General features: G+C 48.0%; 2 protein-coding genes across 5 annotated transcripts in view; both read right to left on the reverse strand.

The window, feature by feature from the left end:
• The window catches only part of bicd1a (bicaudal D homolog 1a), a 33288-nt gene extending 19173 nt beyond the window's left edge, over positions 1–14115 (reverse strand). For all 3 annotated transcript variants that reach the window (XM_062461093.1, XM_062461092.1, XM_062461091.1), the window contains exon 1: positions 13776–14115. In XM_062461093.1, coding sequence (XP_062317077.1) covers positions 13776–13991 — 216 coding nt within the window. In that variant the 5' untranslated portion in view covers positions 13992–14115. The remainder of the gene's footprint in view (positions 1–13775) is intronic.
• A 1689-nt stretch (positions 14116–15804) lies between these two features.
• On the reverse strand, positions 15805–21510 carry LOC134021752 (intestine-specific homeobox-like). 2 transcript variants are annotated; one of them, XM_062462856.1, is made up of 5 exons: positions 21264–21510; positions 20682–20837; positions 20208–20356; positions 16735–16848; positions 15805–16370 (listed from the first exon to the last, which is right to left on the reverse strand). In XM_062462856.1, exons 1-5 carry the CDS (start codon positions 21427–21429, stop codon positions 16143–16145), a joined length of 813 nt encoding a protein of 270 aa, XP_062318840.1. In that variant the 5' UTR covers positions 21430–21510; the 3' UTR covers positions 15805–16142. The 2 variants fall into 2 exon arrangements, with proteins under 2 accessions (XP_062318840.1, XP_062318839.1); XM_062462855.1 differs by having other exon boundaries at positions 21186–21510.
• Positions 21511–21740: the final 230 nt, after the last annotated feature.

Genomic DNA, 21740 nt, shown 5'->3' on the forward strand with positions numbered 1-21740 from the left:
TATAAAACAAAGGTTTTTTACATAAAACGTATGTAGTATAGTCTATGGTTCTACATTCTCAATACAGTAACACAGTTTGTTTGTTTTGACAGTGACCAGATGTCCTGGATAAACCCTATTCACTGTGTGTTAACATCTCATACCACAACACTCCGCATCATGTTTAGTAGAAACACCTGCAGCCTCTCATTCAGGCCCAGGTCCAGCAAGCTGCTCTGTCTACTGCTCTGTCTACTGCTCTGTCTACTGCTCTGTCCACTGCTCTGTCCACTGTTCTGTCCACTGCTCTGTCCACTGTTCTGTCCACTGCTCTGTCCACTGCTCTGTCCACTGTTCTGTCCACTGCTCTGTCCACTGCTCTGTCCACTGCTCTGTCCACTGTTCTGTCCACTGCTCTGTCCACTGCTCTGTCCACTGCTCTGTCCACTGTTCTGTCCATTGCTCTGTCTACTGCTCTGTCTACTGCTCTGTCCACTGCTCTGTCCACTGCTCTGTCCACTGCTCTGTCTACTGCTCTGTCCACTGCTCTGTCCACTGTTCTGTCCACTGCTCTGTCCACTGCTCTGTCCACTGCTCTGTCCACTGATCTGTCTACTGCTCTGTCTACTGCTCTGTCCACTGCTCTGTCCACTGTTCTGTCCACTGATCTGTCCACTGCTCTGTCCACTGATCTGTCCAATGCTCTGTCCACTGCTCTGTCTACTGCTCTGTCCACTGTTCTGTCCACTGCTCTGTCCACTGCTCTGTCCACTGCTCTGTCCACTGTTCTGTCCACTGCTCTGTCTACTGCTCTGTCTACTGTTCTGTCTACTGCTCTGTCTTCTGCTCTGTCCACTGTTCTGTCCACTGCTCTGTCTACTGTTCTGTCTACTGCTCTGTCTTCTGCTCTGTCCACTGTTCTGTCCACTGCTCTGTCCACTGCTCTGTCCACTGCTCTGTCCACTGCTCTGTCCGTGCTGTGCTGGGTCCAGAGGTCAGCCAAGCCAAAGCCCTGCATTTGGCTCCACTTGTATAAATGATTTAATTTGGCTCCAGTCTGCTCATTTCTACCCTGATAAGAGAAACGTCTGGAACACTTCCCAGAATGTCAATCACCTATTTGGTTGCATGTTCCGCCTCGACGTTCCCTCTAGACACGGGTAGAGGGTGATAGCTGGTCAGGGGGCTGGGGGTGATGATGTAACAATGTGCCTTACTGCTCACCTTGCATAAGATGACTTCTAATATGTCACGCTCTCTCTTCCCTTCCTTTCTCCTCTCCTTTCCTTTCCTTTCCTTTCCTTTCCTCTCCTCTCCTCTCCTGTCTCCTTCTTGCCTCTTCTCTCCTTTCCTCCTCTCCTCTTCTCTCCTCTCCCCCCCCTCCTCTCCCTCCCTCTCTTCTCTCTCCTCCTCTAAGCAGAGAACATATGCTCAACAGAGTGTCTCATCGCAGGCAGATTGTTTCCTCAGTGTGAGGCCACGCTCAGCTCTCGTCCTGACCAGCCAGTGAGCAGATGGGACTGCCTCTTACGTAACCCCTGTTTGTCTCTCCCTGTTTATGTCTCCCTGTTGGTCTCTCTCTGCGTTTGTCCCAGTGTGATGCTACGGCTTCTGCAGCCGTCCGATCTAGATTCAAGATCGGGCGGAGAGAGGCGTGGGTGGTGTTTTGTTTACGCTGAGTAACAGCTAGCAGGTCTGTCAGGATGCTGTAGGCATCATTGTTGACGAACATTCATGTGAATAAAGCATATTGAACAGAACTGCACTGAACTGAGATTGAGAGGAGAGAGAGAGAGAGAGAGAGAGAGAGAGAGAGAGAGAGAATGAGAGAGAGAAGAGAGAGAGAGAGAGAGAGAGGAGAGAGAGAGAGAGAGATGAGAGAGAGATGAGACTGATAAGACAAGATCTGATCTGATCCCACCAAAAAGACACATGGCTTCTACCTCAGGCAATGCCAATACACCAAACACACACGCACACACATACACACTAGTACACTCACAGGCCCTAGTACACTCACAGGCCCCCACTAGTGCACACAATACACACACTATGGTGGTGCCACTGCACAGGTTGCCAAACTGGAAATAAAGGGGCCTGGAGAAAATGTGAGGAAAGGGGGATGAGAGAGAGGGAAGAGGGAGAACAGGAGAGGAGACTTTGACTTTAAAGATACTTTTATTGAACAAAACTGCCAGCTAACCAACAGAGAGGAGAGGAGAGGAGAGGAGAAGAGAAGAGAAGAGAAGAGGAGAGGAGGAGGAGAAAGAGAGGAGAGGAGAGGAGAAGAGGAGAGGAGAGAGAAGAGAGGAGAGAGAGGAGGAGGAGAAGAGAGAGAGGAGAAGAGGAGAGGAGGAGAAGAGAGGAGAGGAGAGAGAGAGAGAGGAGAAGAGAGGAGAGGAAAAGAGGAGAGGAGAAGAGGAGAGGAGAGAAGAGAGGAGAAGAAAGGATATGAGAAGAAAGGAGAGGAGAGGAGAGGACTCATCAGTCTGACTCGCCCAACATCCTGGAATCTCTCCATCAACTCAAAGCCAGTCACTCTGTCACACAGAAAATAAGGTGAAAGAGGAGAGAGAGGGAGAGAGAGGGAGGGAGAGAGAGGGAGGGAGTGAGAAAGAGGAGGGTTGGAGAGAGAAAAAAAGAGAGTGGGGATCGAGAGAGAGATAGAGGGAAGGGAGAGAGAGAGAGAGAGAGAGGAGAGAGAGATGAGAGAGAGAGAGGAGAGAGAGAGAGAGAGAGAGAGAGAGAGAGAGAGAGAGAGAGAGAGAGAGAGAGAGAGAGAGAGAGAGAGAGGGAGGAAGAGAGGGGGACAGAGAGAGAGAAATAGGGATGAAGGGAGTTGGAGCGACAAGAGTCCAGGAGATAAAACGATCCCTGGCTCTGCTGTTCTCCTGTGTCCTACAACCAAGGTCAGGTGCTGGTATTGTTTTATTTTCACTCTGTTGTCATGGTTCCTTTCTGCAAACCCATCTCTCTCTTCCTCCCTGCACCTCTCCTCCTATCTACCGTACCAGGGTCTGCAGCTGGGGACATCTCAGAGGCCCAGTTAAGGCTTGAAAGTCTACAGTCAGCTTTCTCTTATTAGCCGTTAGTGTCGTTAGTGGGGGGAAAGAGAGAGAAGTGAGAGAGAGGAAGAGAGAGAGATAGTTGAGTTCTCAGGCAGTCAGGCAGGCTGGTTGGCTAACTGTGTCATCTCCAGCAGGCTCATAGACAGTCACAGCTAATGGCTGTGTCACATACCAGACAGTGAGAGATAGAGAGAGAGAGAGAGAGAGAGAGAGAGAGAAAGAGAGAGAGAGAGAGAGGAGAGAGAGAGAGAGAGAGAGAGAGAGAGAGAGAGAGAGAGAGAGAGAGGGGAGACAGACAGACACAGACTCCACTGTCTACTGTGCCTACATGCTCTTTCTTCTCTGGAGCACTGGGTCAACACTGAGGATTAACTCCCACCACACTAACACACATTCACTGGGAGACAGACCCTGTTCTGGATGCAGTGAACTGCATCCAGTTCGGTTTCAATCCCTCCTCTCCTGAAATCTCACTCACAGAAACTCCCATTTAACCCAGTCAGTAATCTCCAACTAGACCTGGGCATCCACCCACCAGTGATGGTGATTGGGGTTAATGATATAGGCCGGCTGGCTGTGGTGAACAGTCATGTAGACGAGAGAGAGGAGGACATGGCAGACCTTCTGACCTGATTCTACAGCACAGGCACTGACTGACAGACTTGGGGGGGGGAGGGGTTGAGTAGGGAGGGCAGAATGAAGGGATGGAGAGGGAAGGGAATGAGAGGCACAGATGAGGGAGATGGGGGAGAGAGGGATGGGAGGAAGAGGTGTAGTTGTTGGTTAGAGGGATGGATAAAAGGCCAGAGGAAAGTCTTTTACCCAGAGGAGGAGAGGGGGGAGAGGAGGAGTGCTTCTCAAGGTTGCTAGATGAATTTAATGACCTCAGGGAGGAGGGAGAGAAGGAATGTGATGGAAGAAGGGATGCACAGTATCTTAGTCTGCCAGGAAACAGACAGAAAACACAGTTTTGTTGTTTTATCAAACTAGTTTTTCATTATTTTGAAATATCCCCTTGAGGAACTAAGATGGGTATTTGTGCTTTATGTGGTTTTCTTAATTATTTTTTTTCCACTTATTACACAGAGGAAATCATACATCTGTTCAGGAAAACGTATCTCAGTCAACAGGGGTGAACTCGGTTCCTTATGCAACAGCCATAACCGTCCCAGAAGGACTCAGTGAGGGCGTTGTGGAAGAAATTGGGATTTCCTGTGTGCTTACATTATTCACTAATCAATAGAACTAGTCATTGGATACTAGTTAGTACGTTCTCATGTAAGCTTGCTATTAATAAGAGTATATTGTGTCTATGTGTCAGGGTTAATAGATGTTCGGGGTCAGGAGAAAGTACTGGCTAAACGTTCCTTGTCATGACTACAAGGAGAGCTCCAACTATGAACTCTCTAGTCTGAGAGTTGTCATGTGTTGGGAGCTGTGAATCTCTTTCTCTGAGACTGTTGAAACGTCATTACTGCCTGACTGTCACAATCTATGTTTACATTCTTGTGCCCTATAAAAGATGGTCCTCCGGCTTTCGGAGCTGAGAGAGACATGATTGAGACCTAAGCCTGGTGTTGTGTTGTCATTTATTGTCAGAGGTCTGGTTTTCTCTCCCAATCTGCAGATTGATAAATACGTATTAAAATCCAGAATTTAACTGAACTTAGTCACTCCGTTTATGAAGAGACGGACAAAACACTTTCTTCATCAGCGTCCGGGTGCTGTAATAAACCGTTTCTTGTCAGAGAGAGCACATCTTTTTGCAGTGCTCTCAGAATTTGCCAAACGCACACACACACACACACTCTAACACACACACAAACACACACACACACACACACACACGCACACAGACAAGTAGGACAGTGATCAATACGGCAGCCTGCAGGCATGAAAGTCTTGTCTCTCCAGAATCATTCCCCTGCAGCAGAAGGAGTTCTGTAAAAACAACTTTCTCCAGATGAATCTTCAAGAAGACTAACAGGACTAACGAGCGGGACCTTGACTCACTCATGCGAGAGTCACAGGAGGAGACAGACGAGGACAGAGAACCACCCACGAGACACAGAGAATAAGACACAGCCCACGAGACACAGAGAATAAGACACAGCCCACGAGACACAGCCCACGAGACATAGAGAATGAGACACAGCCCACGAGAGACAGCCCATGAGACACAGAGAATAAGACACAGCCCACGAGACACAGCCCATGAGACACAGAGAAAAAGACACAGCCCACGAGACACAGCCCATGAGACACAGAGAATAAGACACAGCCCACGAGACACAGCCCACGAGACACAGAGAATGAGACACAGCCCACGAGACACAGAGAATGAGACACAGAGAACGAGACACAGCCCACGAGACACAGAGAATGAGACACAGCCCACGAGACACAGAGAATGAGACACAGCCCACGAGACACAGCCCACGAGACACAGAGAATGAGACACAGCCCACGAGACACAGCCCACGAGACACAGAGAATGAGACACAGCCCACGAGACACAGCCCACGAGACACAGAGAATAAGACACGATGTTGACTGTCTAAGGAGGCTGCATCGACTTAATGTTAAAAACGGAATTGTATCGTAAACAGGTATTGTGTCATTGAGTAAACGTGTTAGGGTCTAAGGGATTCCTATAGCATTCCTGTCGTGCTGGTTTCATACATGAGACTCTTCTCTCCTCATCTCTCCTCTTCTCTCCTCATCTCTCCTCTTCTCTCCTCATCTCTCCTCTTCTCTCCTCATCTCTCCTCTTCTCTCCTCATCTCTCCTCTTCTCTCACCATCTCTCCTCTTCTCTCCTCATCTCTCCTCTTCTCTCCTCATCTCTCCTCTCTCCAACTACTCTTTTCTTTATCTCTCTCTATCTCCTCTGCTCTCCTTCTCCTCTCCTCTCCTCTCGTCTCCTCTCGTCTCGTCTCCTCTCTCCAGCTCGTCTCCTTCCTTAGTGAGTCATCACTGTCACAACGACACGAGACAAAACAAAGATGTTCTCTGGAGCAAGACGGAGCAGTGTAACTCCCCCTCACCCCTCCTCCTCTTTATACACAATCACTACATCCCTCCCTCCCAACCCCAGCCCTCCCCCCAACCCCCATCCCTCCCTCCCAACCCCTGCCCTCCCCCCCGACTCCCCTCCACCTGCACCCGTCCTCTTCTTTTTATACAATCAAAACATCCCTCCCTCTCACACACACACACACAACCCCCATAACAACCCTCTCAGCTCGCCAGACAGCCCGCCCAGCCCCCCGCCACGTCCCCACGCCGCAGGTCAGACACAGGACCAGACGACCACCCATCTGTATTCTCCTCATCCCGTCTCCTCTGGTTTTACTGCTGCCGGGGTCACGGAGGTCAACAACTACACAGGCACGAGCCTGCGGCTCGGTCCACAACACAACTAGCACCCTGCATTCCCTAACACCCATATACATTTGCTATTCTCATGATGTGATGGAATCCTGAAACGGGTTTGTGCTTATATCTACGACCATCTACAAAGCCACTAAGCTATCACTGGTCAGCAGCCACACCTTCAGTGTATGAACAAAACACACCTTGTATTTACTGTAAGTGCAACCAGCAGCAAAGCAAAGCCAGATTCATGTATCTATAGTATGGCAACGAAAGTGTCCATTCAGTATCTGGCAAAGCCAGTCACTGAGTGGAGAGTGCAGAGTATCAGGCAGGGCTGTAAATCCCTTCTAGGGTTCCAGACCTTCTCAGCGTGTGGTTATGCACTGCTGGCTTTCACTTACCAGAGGCTCTGATCCACTTTGAGGAAATCACGTTAAAGCCCATCTGTTTGGCTTCGCTGGCGCATGTCCCCCGTCCCCCCCGTCCCTCTCCGCCCCAGACTGCATGCTAAGTGCCAGCCAACACAAAGCATTTCAGCAATAATATGCTTTTACATCATGCAAGCAGAAATCAATACCTATTCCTCCTCCTCCTTCTCCACCATCACTCCAGGGGCTATCCCAGGGGGCACTGAGGGGGAGGAGGGGGGGAGACTGGGGGGAGAGAACAGTAGCTGCAGGAGGGATGAGAGACACGCTTAGACGGGGGTGGGGGAGGGTGGGGGGTGGGCTCATAACACCCCCTTTCCCCCCAGGCCAACCCCTGCTGATGTCAGGGAGAAGGAGAGGAGCAGGAGGAGAATGGAAGAGAGGAGGAGAGGGAGGCAGTAAAGCCTGTCATCCTCTCTTCCCCCTGTTCGCTGCCCTCCTTCTCTCCCTCTCTCTTTCTTCTCACTGCAGTACCAAGCCAGTGCAGGGAGATTTACAGCCAGCCAGATGTCTTCTGGTCTATAGGGAGGACCTGTAGGACACGCACTGACCTCCCAAACACACCTTCCCTCAACACAGGACCACTCAGGGGAGATTAGCACAGCAAAAGCTGGGTTAATAATTATAAATCCACTTTTATTTTCTCTTTTTGTGCTCTTTCATTCCTTTTTCCAATTCTTCCCTTTCTCTCCATCTGCCACTGATTTGTTGCATCAAGACTTGATCATATTCAAACTGTCCTTTTTCTGACAACGCAAGGACTGTTTCTCTGGCTTCTTGTCCAGTAACATTAGCGTATTATTACGTAACAACTGGAGAGAGAAAAAACCTCCAACTCTGAACTCATTCGGCTCTGTTAGTTATCTGTTCTGGTGGACAGCCTCAGATAAAAGCTTTCCGTGTGTTGAATGAGGGAAAGGTAATGCCGGAAATCATCCCGTCCAGGCTGCCGTGAAGGCCAACCAGCCTTGTTGCCTCCCTGATGCAGGAGTCAGTCATTACCTGCAAGATCTCGGCAGGGCTCCTGATAAACGTTTCTTAACAGAGTCCTGCTCCATGTTCTGCTCCAATAGCTGGTGCCACCCTCAGAGACGTCATGTGACCCCTACAGGAGCTCCAGAGACAGGGGTAACCAGGGGTAACGAGGCAGGGCTTTCCGGGGGGGACGGAGACTCCCTCTCTGTCCCGGAACACCACGGAGGACGCGGAACAGGGAGGTCGAACAGGAGGCGGGGACGATGGATAAAAAGCTTCCTGCTCTTAGGGCAACAAACACATTAGTGCCGGCTGTGTCCCTGTGGGCCGGCTGTTACGTAACAGACTCAGAGGAACCAGAACTAATTTGAGAGCAGAAGGAATGCATTAACTATTGTGACTTTGTGGTAACAACCCAGAAAGAAGCATTTGGTTGATCTAAAAAAGGTTAAAAAGGAGTGACGTTTCAGGTTTCCCCAACTGTAAAATCCTGCCACCGGATTTACTTGAAAACATAAAATCAAAGGTCATCAGGTCTTATAACGTCATTTGAGTCAGTGTTTGATTGACTATACCGTTTTATGAAAGTGTGGCAGTTCAGGTAGCTAGTAGGACGTTCCTACTGAGTCACACGTTGTCCTGCTCGACAGAGGAATGTGTGCGAGTCTAGCTTAGCCGTGGAATGCAGCCGAAGCACTCTGTGTGTGTGTGTGTGTGTGGATGTAGAACGTGTGTGTGTGCAGGGTGACGAGGCCAGGGAGGCCTCGTCCCTGTGTGTGACCTACTCCCCCATGTCAGAACGACAGCCAGGCTTGTGCCCCCTCCACCCTGCGGCCCCTCCACCCTGCAGCCCCTCCACCCTGCAGCCCCTCCACCCTGCAGCCCCTCCACCCTGCGGCCCCTCCACCCTGCAGCCCCTCCACCCTGCGGCACCCCTACCCCTCCACCCTGCAGCCCCCCCACCCTGCGGCCCCCCTACCCCTCCACCCTGCGGCCCCCCCACCCTGCGGCCCCCCCACCCTGCGGCCCCCCCACCCTGCAGCCCCCCCACCCCTCCACCCTGGAGGCAGTGCCTACTCAGCAACCAACCTCCGGTCGCAGCCCCTGCCAGTACACTCTCCCGGCAGAGTCAAGCAGCGACAGGGTCCGTGTAGAACAAACAACAAGCTCCCATCCCACATCTCATGCATGAAAACTGTGTGTTTTTTTTTTGCATTCAATCAAAACAGCAGAAATAGGAACACCGCCCTATCTACATCACAAGATGAGCGACATAGACACGGTCGATTGGTTGACGGACGCTTCCTGTAGGAGGATGACATCAGCCTGTGTTCCGGGAGAACAGCCCTGTGGAGAACAGACTCACACAACAGAGCACAGGCCACTGCAGATTTCAACCACCACTCCACTCTACTCACACCATCTCCACTGCAAGTACGTCTCTCTGCAGCGGCAGCACTAAAAGCCATTAGAACATGTTGCGTAGGGCTCTTCCTACAGACTCTGTGAGTCACTGCAAAAATGCCCTGTCAAATATGAGAGCAAAAATATTCGTTATGAGCTCGACTGTGCTTAAAACAAGTACATTTAGCTGCTGAAGGAATGATCACTTGATAAGATTTTTTCAAGTAATGTGTCGTTTAAGTCACTTGATGAGCCCTTTATATACCTTGTACCTGCCACCAACACGCAGAAACTGAACCTGCTAGGCACAAAATGGCGTCCGAGCCTCAGGTGTCCATTGAAGTAAGCAGAGATCTCACACAACGAGGGAGGGGCGGCTCTCTGGTTATCAGGTTCGATCATTTCCATCAGGATCAAAAACAAGCAGTGGGACCCATCCACCAATCAAGCCAGAGCAGAGGCCCGTTCCGATTTCCGATTGGACGTTTCCCTGCGCGGTGACGGACATCTCTCAGGGGGAAGAAGCGGAGAGAGGGCGGTTACTGTATCGAGGCTGCTCCTCTCTCAGCATCTCTGACTAACAAGGAGCGAGAGGAATGGCAGGATGGAAGTGAAATAGAGAAGTGTGAGAGCGAGGGATGGAGGGATGGAGGGATGGAGGGATGGAGGGATGGAGGGATGGAGGGATGGAGGGATGGAGGTGAAAAGCAGGTAGGCTGTTCTCCCGGGAGGACAACAACATCACAGGCAGACAGACAGACAGACAGACAGACAGACAGGCAGACAGACAGACAGACAGGCAGACAGACCGACAGGCAGGTAGGCAGGCAGGCAGGCAGGCAGGCAGGCAGGCAGGCAGACAAGCAGGCAGACAAGCAGGCAGACAAGCAGGCAGACAAGCAGGCAGACAAGCAGGCAGACAAGCTGGCAGGCAGGCAGACAGTCACACTTATGCACTTATAATGCCACAAAGAACAGGGAAGTGTGGTGGTACACAAAATGCTGGGAAATTGCAAAGAAGACGCCTTGGTCAATTTGTCATAATGACACCGGGCTCTTAATATTCATTTACTTTTTATATAGTGCCCTCATTTATCAACCATCCCTTTTTATGTGTTTCTCTGTTAGGAAGCGATTCAATATCAGGCCATTTTCTTTAAATGAGAAGAGGCCTTTATCGAATGAGATGCAAAGATACAGATTTCAGAGCGGGAGGAGAGGATGACTCAGGCAAAACAGCACAGTAGAGGGACCTGGAATCGGCTGATTTTTAACACACACACACAAACAATATGAACCTGGACACTAATCACTCAACGGGAAATACTCTGTCACTATTTGATAACTCTCTTGTTCTCTTTCTTTTATTATCTTATTTATTCTCTGTCTCTTTCTCCCTCTGTCTCTCTCACTCACTTTTTTCCGTCTCTTTCGTATTTGTCTTTCCTTTTCTCTCTCCCTCTCTCTCTCTCTCTCCCTCGCTCTCTCCTCTATCCTTCTCTTGCTTTCTCTCACTCTTCCTCTCTCCCTGTCTGTCTCCTCTCTCTCTCTCTCTCTCTCTCTCTCTCTCTCCCTCTCTCTCTCCCTCTCTCTCTCTCTCTCTCTCCCTCTCTCTCTCTCTCTCTCATCATCCTACACATCATCACTCAACAATTGATCCATAAACATCTTCTGCTGTTGAGAGTGTCTCCTCCTCTACCTCCTCCTCTCTATCCTCCTCCTCTCTCTCCTCCTCTCTCTCCTCCTCTACCTCCACCTCCTCCTCCTCTCCCTCCTCTCTCTCCTCCTCCTCCTCTCTATCCTCCTCCCCTCTCTCCTCCTCTCTCTCCCTCTTCCTCCTCTTCTCCCTCCTCCTCCTCCTCCTCTCCCAGCAGACCCAGATTACATGACAGGCCACGGCCAATTCAGACAGCTGTAATTCCCAATGCATGACGGATTAATGATCACAGATGTTCCATCCATTACTCATCAGGTTAAAGGCGGTTGGGAAATCAAGACCGCGATGGGGGCATCCATTTTGATCAGTAAGGCTTGTCATACCGAACACAAGCAGTATCCATATCAGTGTTTAGGTGCATTATAGTGTGCAGTATTTATAATAATGAAGTCAAACTGGTGATGGGGTAGGTGGAGGGGAAGTTGGATAAGAGTGGAAGTTTGATGTGTTGAAATGTAACTATGCGTGTCATAATGTAAAGTGGCGTGAGCTCTTTAGCCTGTAGCTACAGAGTTACGCTACCATGATGCAGTCTTCTGTCCAGTGTGAGCTCACTTCAACCCTGGCCTGCTGAGCACAGCCTGCTGCCTCTCAGAGAACACACACACACACACACACATCCACACACACACACCTACTGTCCATCTATCTCAAAACAGAACTCTATACCCTCACATCGCCAATGGATTGACCCTGCTTGCATTACCTATCATTTCACCACTCGAGACAATGTCAAACTATGTCAGTGCGAATAGGGTTTATATTTTCCGTTTGGAAAAAGCAAACTGAAAAAACCCTGAAGTACAAAACAGGAATTCAGGAGAGTTTCTGTCATCTGTCCTCAGGTTTCAGCTGTCTCCATCCTCCCATTATCTCCATGTGAACACGATAATCAATAGAGGTCTTTCAGAGTGGAGGGATGGAGAGATGGAGAGATGGAAGGATGGAGGGGTGGGAGGATGGAGGGAAGGAAAGATGGAGGGATGGGTGGAGGGATAGAAGGATGGAGGGATGGATGGAGGGATAGAGGGATGGAGGGATGGATGGAGGGTTGGAGGCATGGAGGGATGGAAGGATGGAGAGAAAGAAAGACTCCCTCCAAAGACTCTAAAGACTGTGGAGAGTTCTCTGGTCTCAGAGAAACAGAGAGAAACTGATAATGAAGAGCGACTGTTGCACATCCTGGTTATCATGAACATGGAAACGTGAGCACAGATGGTGACACGGCATCAAAGTCGTTTCTCAAAGATGCAAGTAAGCATCACGTAAGATCTCTGCAATACAAAGGTACCTAATTCTGTCTTCACCTCTGCAATGCTTGACCAGATGGGTCTGGGTCACAGAGAACAATAGAAGCACAATAGAAGCATAATAGAAGCATAATAGAAGCACAATAGAAGCACAATAGAAGCGCAATCGAAGCACAATCGAAGCACAATCGAAGCACAATCGAAGCACATTAGAAGCACAATAGAGGCACAATAGAGGCACAATAGAGGCACAATAGAGGCACACACACACGTGTACTCAGGCATATCTTTCCCCCTTGACAGTAAGTCACAGTGTTGATGTACCTGTGTGTGAAAAAAGATGACAGCACATTAAACTGACATAGGCCTTGCCTTTACAGGAGACACATCTCCATATCTGGCTGACATTGCCCCTCACCTCAACACACACACCTTCTCTATAGTGCCACTTCAATCCCCCCCCCCCCCCCCCTTACTGATTGGCCTCTAATACACTCTCTCTTTTCTCTGACTCTCACTGTCTTCCTCTGTCTCTCTTTCAATCTCTCTCTCTCTCTCCCTCTCTCTCTCTCTCTCTCTCTCTCTCTCTCTCTCTCTGTGTCTCTCTCTTCTGCCGTGATTCTATGGCTCCTACATCTCCATGACGACCTTGAAGGTCTGGTCCCCTCTGTATTTATGCATGTATGCAGTAATGACCGGCGGAGTCAGCTCTCACTCATACATTATTCAAACTTGAACTGAAGCCCACACAGCAAACTTTGTTTCAATGTGTTTACACTAGGTACGCTGTCCACACTGTAGTTTAAATCATAAATAACCAATAAGTGTCACAAGGTTATGCTACACAAGAACTAAACTACTGGCCTATAGGGACAGTGTGTGCCAGCCATGGCAGAAAAGCATCTTATTGACTCTACTGGACAGCTCCCCTCGATGAACCAGTGTTAGATGCAAATTTGGACAGATGGATCACCTGTATCTGTGCTTTCCTCCACACAGACCCACTCACTTCTGTCGCACTGCCCCAGGGGAGATGAGGGGTGTGGGGCAAGAGAAGCAAGTCCCACATCAACAAAGAGCCAAAGATGGATCTGGGGTCTAATCACAGGTTCTTCATGAAAATGCTGAACGTGACTCTTGGATCGATAGGTAACTTAGCCGTCCACACACAACATCAGCCCCGGCCCTGAGGGAAACCTTCCTTCTGTCCCACACAGGAAGACACAGGTCTGCTGCGTCTCCTCAACGTCTACAAGATGTGTTGTGAAGCACTTTTAGCAACGAAAAGACCCGGCTTCACTGTGGTGAACGGGTTGACTTGCATCATGATGGCTCTATAGAAACAAAGGCCTCCGTGAGTTTATGAGTGTCCAGTGGAAACAGAAATAGAAAATGATGGGGATGTAGACATCAACACACCCAATCTCAATAGTTTACTGTTCAAAAATGCCACGAATGCAAGTGTCATATATGCCGACAATTACAGGCTTTGACAATGCGGGTTTGGTGAGCTTAATTTTGATGGTCGGAATTCGGGTTAATTATTTTTTTAGTCTAGAATAAATAAAGACAAATACCTCCTGTAATTGCTCCAACTCCTGCTTTAGGGTCTCCTGTTCCGATTCCAGATCGGCATACTGCTGTTTTAGAGTCTGATTCTCCTCCAGAACAACAAGACCGCATTCTGCAGCCCGGATTTTTTCCCGGTTAGCCTCCGCAAGTTCCTGGGTGAGCCGCTCCACCTCCGCTCGGTACTGGTCCACGGTCTCCCCGCATCCTCCGCCGGCTGCCATCGCCTCTGTCTCCCTGTCTCCAGTTTCTCAGTCTCCTTTCTGCTGTGAACAGTCAGCAGGCGGAGGATGGAAGATTCCGCAAAGCACCGCTGTAAGCCCACCCCCTCTTTACTGCTGGGAAGAAGTGTGATGTGAATGAGTGTGTTTGTGTGCGCGTGTGTTGGGGAGGGAGGAGGCTCGACTGCCTATTGCGGATAACCACCGAAACAAAAACAAACGTGAGCAATTGGATTGTCATTAAGGATGCAAGACGTAGGTACACCTGTGACGCGTTAATATGATTTTTGGGGCAGCTGTGTTATTCTCAGAACTGGCTTATCAGATAATCAGAACATCATATTATAGGACTATTAATTATCAAAGTGAGTCAAAGTCACTTTTCACATCGACTGCTGATACCCACCTGTCAGTTATTAGCCTAAGTATGTTTAAAATTGAACGAGAATACATTTGCATGTAAATATGTCCATAGGCTACTATGAAGTTTATATCAGGATATCTCTTCCCTGCTGTGGAAAACGACCCTTGGCAAATCCCTGTCAGTTATCAAGGTCGACCTGATGTCAGCGTTATCGTAAATGCTCGGGTCACATCAGACGGTGACAGGACGGCTCATCGATGGAAACTGTACTTTTCGTCATCTCCTGGAGGGGGCGGGAATCAAGTCAAGTGTTCTAGTGTGAGCGTGCGCGTGTGTACACTGTATTCTCAATTGTGCCAAAAAAGTTCAAGGCAACTTCCCTGAACGGTCTTATTTTCCATGCAGGGTTAGTGTACATTCAGATGTGTGTTTTACAGCACAGAGAACATAGAGGGGGGTTGTAAACCCAGATAACACAGAGGTGAAAAGTTTACACTCCTTAACGCAGTTACATACGGAGGTCTTGACTGACTAGACGCAAAAGACGGACTCTTTCTTGCAGATAACAAAGCTTTCAAATCTGCAGATTGAAGTTGTGATTAAAAATTTCAGGGTAGAGTCTGGGGTAGACTCTATTACTGTACATCAAGAGAATTATACGAATTATCACTGAAAATACAACTAAGGGCAGATATTTGGTAAAGTTTGGTAAAACACATTTATTGTCACTTAAGCATATGCCATGAAGCTAAGTAGCTAAATGTAGTTTGCTAAATTAAAACACAGGAAAAAGTTGTTAAGATTAAAATAGCAAAATAGCTTTTTACTTCAAACCTAAGAAAGGAAGACATATATTCTGGTTCCATTTTTAGAACTCGGGTCAAATTGAGTTGAGGATGACCTGCATGTAACCTGAGCTGACAACCCCAAATTAAGATAAGGAGAGATGTGTGTATAACAATATACCTATAAACCCATTGAGCAACAATAAGAACAGTCAAAAAGACAACTCATTTGTAGGTTCCCACTATCTTATCTCCTAGGAGAATGGCGTCATGATAGATAAGCTAGCCTGTTGGTTAAGGACATGTCATTAAAACTGTGAAATATACTGTAACACAGCTTACCAGTGGCGGTTCTACACGGGGGCCTACAGGGGCCAGTGCCCCTGTAAAAATGTCCCTGCCCCCCCCCCCCCCCCCCCGTGGCCCCCCTGAGGTGACTGAATAAAAAAATCATTTTATTTGAATCGAGGAAGGGACATTGCAGCCTTTTTTGCCCCAGTAAATAAAAAAGTGAAAGAAACATATCAAGGTATTGAGAGAGCTGAGGAGCTGGAAGAGAGAGCCAGAGCCGTTTATGATTTTAAAATCATAAATCATAATTTTAAAAAAAGAGTCTAGAACCGCCACTGCAGCTAACAGTACAGTAGAACTGCATGTGAAGATTGCACAAAAAAAAACAGTCAACTGACAATGATCAACAAAACTGAATCCCCTAAAATGAAAAACAGATTTAAATTGTATATAGTGTCAACAAAGACATTGATGTTTTGTTGATATATAGATATGTAAAAAAACTATCATAATAGTAGCAAGTGTGTGTAGACACCAAAAAGTAAATTGTACAACTCTTCCTTCCTCACTTCCTTTTTAATAATCTGTTCACAATCTCAACTCAACACAACTCCACCTCAACACCAGGCTGTGCTTAACAGTTCCAGAAGGGTATTTCCAGTGGATATTGATACAGTGTTCTTTGAGGTTCAATGTGGTCCTGTTTTTTTCCTGTCAGCTGAGGGCGTATCTGGGGATGGGGTGGAAGGTCCAAGGGTTGCAGAGGGGAGGTCGGGGAGGGGGCAGGTGCAAGGCTATTGGCTGAAAGGTTTTAGGTAAGCAGGCTGGGGCCCATTCAGCTGTCAGGAAGCTGTTGTCCTTGGGACAGGGTGCTAGCAGACGTGCTGGGTGGATGTACCCCGCTGAGGAAGCGGCTGATATGAGAGACCTAGACTCTTCACCCTTTGGCAGCCATGAAACACAAATGGCACCGGATTAGATCAGGCTGGTTTGGCTGCACTTTATTTCCGAGGATAATTGCATCCAACAAATACACACAAACACTAACAGTCAAACAGTCAATTGCAACTTTGTTGATGTGAAACAACTTCAGTCAGGTAGACTAATGGTTGGGTTGGTATAAAGTTAGTGTTGATAGACCATTTAAGGTGTGATCCTTGAAATACATTAAGGTAAGATCTTTGGATCACTTCACAGAAAATGTGATCTTGTGTGATAACAGCTTGTTTTTACCTATTTCAAACGTGACCTTATCAACAATACACCTCTTTCTAAACACAAACACACAACAGGCATACTTCTGTACCTGCAGATGAGGAAGGCCCAGTTTGGATGTGTGGATCTGGTCTCTGGTCACCATCTCCAGATCCCACTGACTCTCTGCTTTCCTCCATTTGGCCCTGCGGTTCTGAAACCAAATCTGGAAAAGACAAAAAGATCCTGAAATCATAACGTGTCCTCTCTGCTTTGAAATCCGAATCTGTAACGATAAAACAGTTTCATTGTCAAGTAGGTTCTCACATACGAGGAATTTGCTTGGGTCTGAAGGTGCATAACGATACGTTTATGGTGATAATGATGATAATAACATATAATAAATATAGCTGCAAGCAGCAATGGGGTGGCCAAGCAGGTCAGATGACCCAGAAGAAACGTTCGACATCCTCAGAAGAGGGTTCCAAGTACACTCAGCAAGTTTGGCGTGAATCCATCAAAGATTTGCTGAGATACATGGGCGGAAATCCCGGGGGGGACAGGGGGGACACGACCCCCCCAATCCTGGGAAAAATATGATTTGTCCCCCCCAATAAATAACTGTAAACATAACTATGTAATTTCAACAACATTGATAATATGCAATGAAAGCGCTTTGCTGATTATGGACACAATGGCGCTTTTTGAAGTTTAAAAAGATTTCAAACCCCGCCCTTGGTCCCACAATGGTTTGACCATGGTTTCGGACAAACGGTTTCGAAAATCTAAAATCATTTGATAGTTTGTGTGAGGATTGCATTGACTATATACAGCTTGACTACAGGTAGCTAGCGACTGCGGAGTACCTGGCTTCCTTTGCAGTGGCTTACAGTCTCGCTAAACAGAGAATCAGAGACATGACAAGCTCGTCGGCTTTGGCTGGATTCTAACCTCTGACGTTGCCGTTGCCAGGACACCAACTTATCCTAGTGAGCTGTTCTCAGTGCTGGAAATCACAGAGTTCAGTTACTGGTAAAAAATATAAGCAGTTTTTCCTGTGGCAAGCGGTTGTCAGATTTGGCCCAAGTTTAAACAGCTGTAATTCAGTCCTATTTTGACATGTCAAGGTGATTGTGGTCTGAAGATAATCTGTCCCAAATTTGGTGAATATTTGATACATTTTGTAGGAGGGGTAGGACACTTCTTGAGTATAGATCCCCTGAGAATGAAACATTATCATTACCATTATGATTATACTGTTAGACAGCTACTGTGGCATACCTGGCTTCACTAAACAGATAAACCAGTATCATGACATGCTTGATGACTGTGGATGGATTCGTACCTAAGACCTTGCACTTCAGAGGAACCCGTCTTATCCCAGTAAGCTATTCTCAGTGCTGGGAATGACTGTGTTCAGTTACTGTATAAAAAAAAAAAAGCCGTATCTCCTGTGGGAAGCGTTGTCAGATTTGACCCAAGTATAAAAAGCTGTAATTCAGTCATATTTTGACATATCAAGGTGATTGTGGTCTGAAGATAATCTGTGCCAAATCTGGTGAATATTGGATACATTGTGTAGGAGTAGGGAAAAAAGTTTTATTCATTCATTCAAAATTTCGGCCTCATCAATTCGTCTGGTATCAAGAGTTAACATGCGTCAGACACGGGATCTCCTAAGATATCACGAGACATAGGAATCACTTAAATACGACAAACAAATTAACAGTTATTGGTCAAAACACAATTTTGTCCTATTGTAGCGCCCCCTAGCTCAAATGACACTACCTTTTTTCGGTCCTCTCAACAACAGGGTCATGAATCCATACACCAAGTTTGGAGTCAATGCATCAAAGATTCGCTAAGATATGACCTCACTTCCCTTTTTCCAGATCAGTTGCTGAATTTGATTGTCTGTAACTAACAAACGGTTGCGAAAATCAAAGCTCCAGGGGATAACTTTTGTGATGCTTGGTCTGAAGATCATCTGTGGCAATTATGAAGAAGAATTGTAGGAGGAGTAGCGAAAAAACTATTCTCCTTAACATTCAAAATGGAGGAGAATCTATATGACTGGGTATGACGTCATAGAGTGCGTTGAACTTGTCTTGATCCAGGGAATCCAATGATACCTAATTTTGGAAAATGTGGCATTGCGACCCATTGGTGGCGCTAGATGGTTGGAATGGGAGACATGAAACTTTGTGAAATTGATGAGGGGACTGGGCACAAGAGTGTGCCAAATTTCACAACTTCTGACCATGTGGTTCTAGGGGCTGCCATAGACTCCCATGGCAGAAGAAGATGTGTAATAATAATAAGAAAAGGTAGAAACATCCAGTCTAATCTCAAATTGCTATCTGATATGGTCGGCACAGCCGTGTAGTCTCCAGTCAAGTCAAGCAAACATAGATACAGTTCAGTCAAGACACTGCGGAACAGTGCATGGGGAAGCGCTCCCTGCCTTCACTGCAGCATGCCAGAGCCTGCCCTACCTGGAGGCTGCCAGCCTGCTCCAGCAGGGGTAACTGCCTCCCATGCCCCAGAGCTGGGCCTGGCAGCTGGGCTGGACACGCTACGGGCCAGGTGGGGAGGCCCAGAGGGTGGACTTTCCTGAGGCTCTACAAACGTCTGATCCATGATTGATGAATATTCAGAATTTGCTTCTCCAGTGAGGCAGGGAGCAGCAAGTGAAATCCCCCACGGGGAAAACAGACAGACCACATGGGGGAGAACAGACAGACCACATGGGGGAGAACAGACAGACCACATGGGGGAGAACAGACAGACCACATGGGGGAGAACAGACAGACCACATGGGGGAGAACAGACAGACCACATGGGGGAGAACAGACAGACCACATGGGGGAGAACAGACAGACCACATGGGGGAGAACAGACAGACCACATGGGGGAGAACAGACAGACCACATGGGGGAGAACAGACAGACCACATGGGGGAGAACAGACAGACCACATGGGGGAGAACAGACAGACCACATGGGGGAGAACAGACAGACCACATGGGGGAGAACAGACAGACCACATGGGGGAGAACAGACAGACCACATGGGGGAGAACAGACAGACCACATGGGGGAGAACAGACAGACAACACGGGGGAGAAGGGGATGGTGGTGGGTGGCAGCAGCGCAGGACACAAAGGTAATCGAGGACGCGTGTGCGACTTTATAGCGCCGCCTATCCAGCTAAGCCTATGGGTTGAGAACACGGCGATGGGTGAGATGGCGCGCGCTGCCCGAGTGCCATGCCTGAACTAGCTACGCCCATTTGTTGTTTCACATCAGCAAATGAAGAGATAGGGGTTTGACATATCCAGCTAGAATTTCTAATGGTACATTTCAAAATGACTCAAAAGGATTTCTTACACACATCCCTTATACTTGTATTGTATGCAGTCCGTGTAAGGACTATGTGTTTAGGAATGGCTTCCAATCAAATGCATGTGTTTAACTATGTCCGGACTTATGTCTCCAGTTTAGTTTTCAGTGTCTGTCTGTGTTCAGGTATGTTTTTAATAATAAACGAGTGCATGTGTTCAGGTGTGTCTAGGTGTGTGTCCTACCTGTACTCTCTCCTCAGTGAGTTGCAGCCGAGAGGCTAGCTGGTCTCTGAGGTTGACGTCTGGGTAATGGTTTTCCTGGAACAGCTTCTCCAGCTCCTCTAGCTGGGAGGCAGAGAAGCTGACCCTGGTTTGCCTCCTTCTCCTCTGCACTGCGTGGATGGAACCCAGTTCAATTAGTTAGACTCACTCCCCAGTATGAACACTGCCCAACCGCGTCATCAAAGAGCTAACCCTTTCGGTGGCGTAGCTGGTTATAAAGGTGGTGGTCATGTTCGCAAGTCAGAGGTCCTGAGTTTAAACCCAGTACGGGCAAGGAAGTGACACACACGTCATTATCATCAAAGTCGTCGTCGTAATAATCATCGTCATCATCTATGTCATTATCACATAGTTTTCATTAAAATCATCATCGTAATAAGCATCATCATCTGTGTCAGTATCATCACATTCATCATCATCATCGTCACTTCTCACCATGGCTGAGACCAGGGCAGGCTGTCCCGGACACCCCCAGCTCGGCACCCCTGTCCTCCCCAGGGTAGGGAGTGGTGGGCCCTCGGCCGTGGTGAGGGGATGCGGGGTCACAGACCCAGCCAAAGGCCGGGGTTACAGAATGCTGTACGGTCCATTCTGTTCACAGAGGAGAAGATCCTGTGTGACTTTTTATGTGTTTTATGTTGTAATTCACGTTATATTTGGTAGTTAGATAGATAGAACTTGAGCTATCCCTGACGGGAAATTCAGAATACTCCAGTAGAAGCTAAACAAAACTTCCAGTTATTAAGATGATGGGTAGGTTATGGGGAGATTTTCAACTGACAGAAATCCTTATTTGAAGACCAGAGACAGTGTCTACAATACTGGACGTGTACAGTAAGCACCAGTAGTAACATGATAACAAACAAGAAATATCTGCTAATTCTTTACAGACTTTATCTCCGACTTTCTAAATCTCTTTTACCACCTATTTACACATACCAGTGAAGGACGGCGGGGCATGAATCTGCTTGTTCTCTCTGATAACAGACAACCTGCGGTGCCTCTCCTCTCGCACACCTGTCGAAGTCCTCAAGATCTCCTCTATGGAATGGGCCAGCTTCCTTGGAGGGACAGGTGGCTCTTTCACCGACCGGCCCTCTCCTCTGTCCACCCCGAGCGAGTGTGTGTGCTCATCCTCCCAGAGTTTCCTCAACCTTCGCATGGTCACCGTGGCTGGAGCCATGGGAACCAGGTCAGAGTCCTTCACGCACTGTCCTGTCGTCCTGTTGTTTTACACACCAGGAATTTAACAGAAGCTGAGCGGGTTTTTGTGTCTCTCTCTGTCTCTCTCTGTTTCTCTCCTTCTCCCCCCCACAGAGGTAACTGTCCCTCCTGTTTTCCCCTTGGTGTTTTCATCCGCATCATGAGATGATTAGGAGGAGGAGCCAGGGCTACTGAGTAACTACAACATGCTCAACCGTAAACCAGCTCCGTCACATTGATCCTTGATAATCTTTGTCAAATTCCATATCTCTGTTCCATTCTGTCTGTACT

Source organism: Osmerus eperlanus, chromosome 5 (genome assembly GCF_963692335.1).
Source record: "Osmerus eperlanus chromosome 5, fOsmEpe2.1, whole genome shotgun sequence".
NCBI classification, from domain to species: Eukaryota; Metazoa; Chordata; class Actinopteri; order Osmeriformes; family Osmeridae; genus Osmerus; species Osmerus eperlanus.

What these genes read in the sequence shown, in the direction of transcription:
- LOC134021752 (XM_062462855.1), bottom strand. Translation starts at nt 21,429, where the DNA reads ATGGCTCCAGCCACGGTGACCATGCGAAGGTTGAGGAAACTCTGGGAG. An exon ending in TCACTGAGGAGAGAGTACAG is followed by an intron (nt 16,849 to 20,207) that starts GTAGGACACACA and finishes TGTCTTTTCCAG; the next exon opens with ATTTGGTTTCAGAACCGCAG. An exon ending in TGGGCCTTCCTCATCTGCAG is followed by an intron (nt 16,371 to 16,734) that starts GTACAGAAGTAT and finishes TGGCTGCCAAAG; the next exon opens with GGTGAAGAGTCTAGGTCTCT.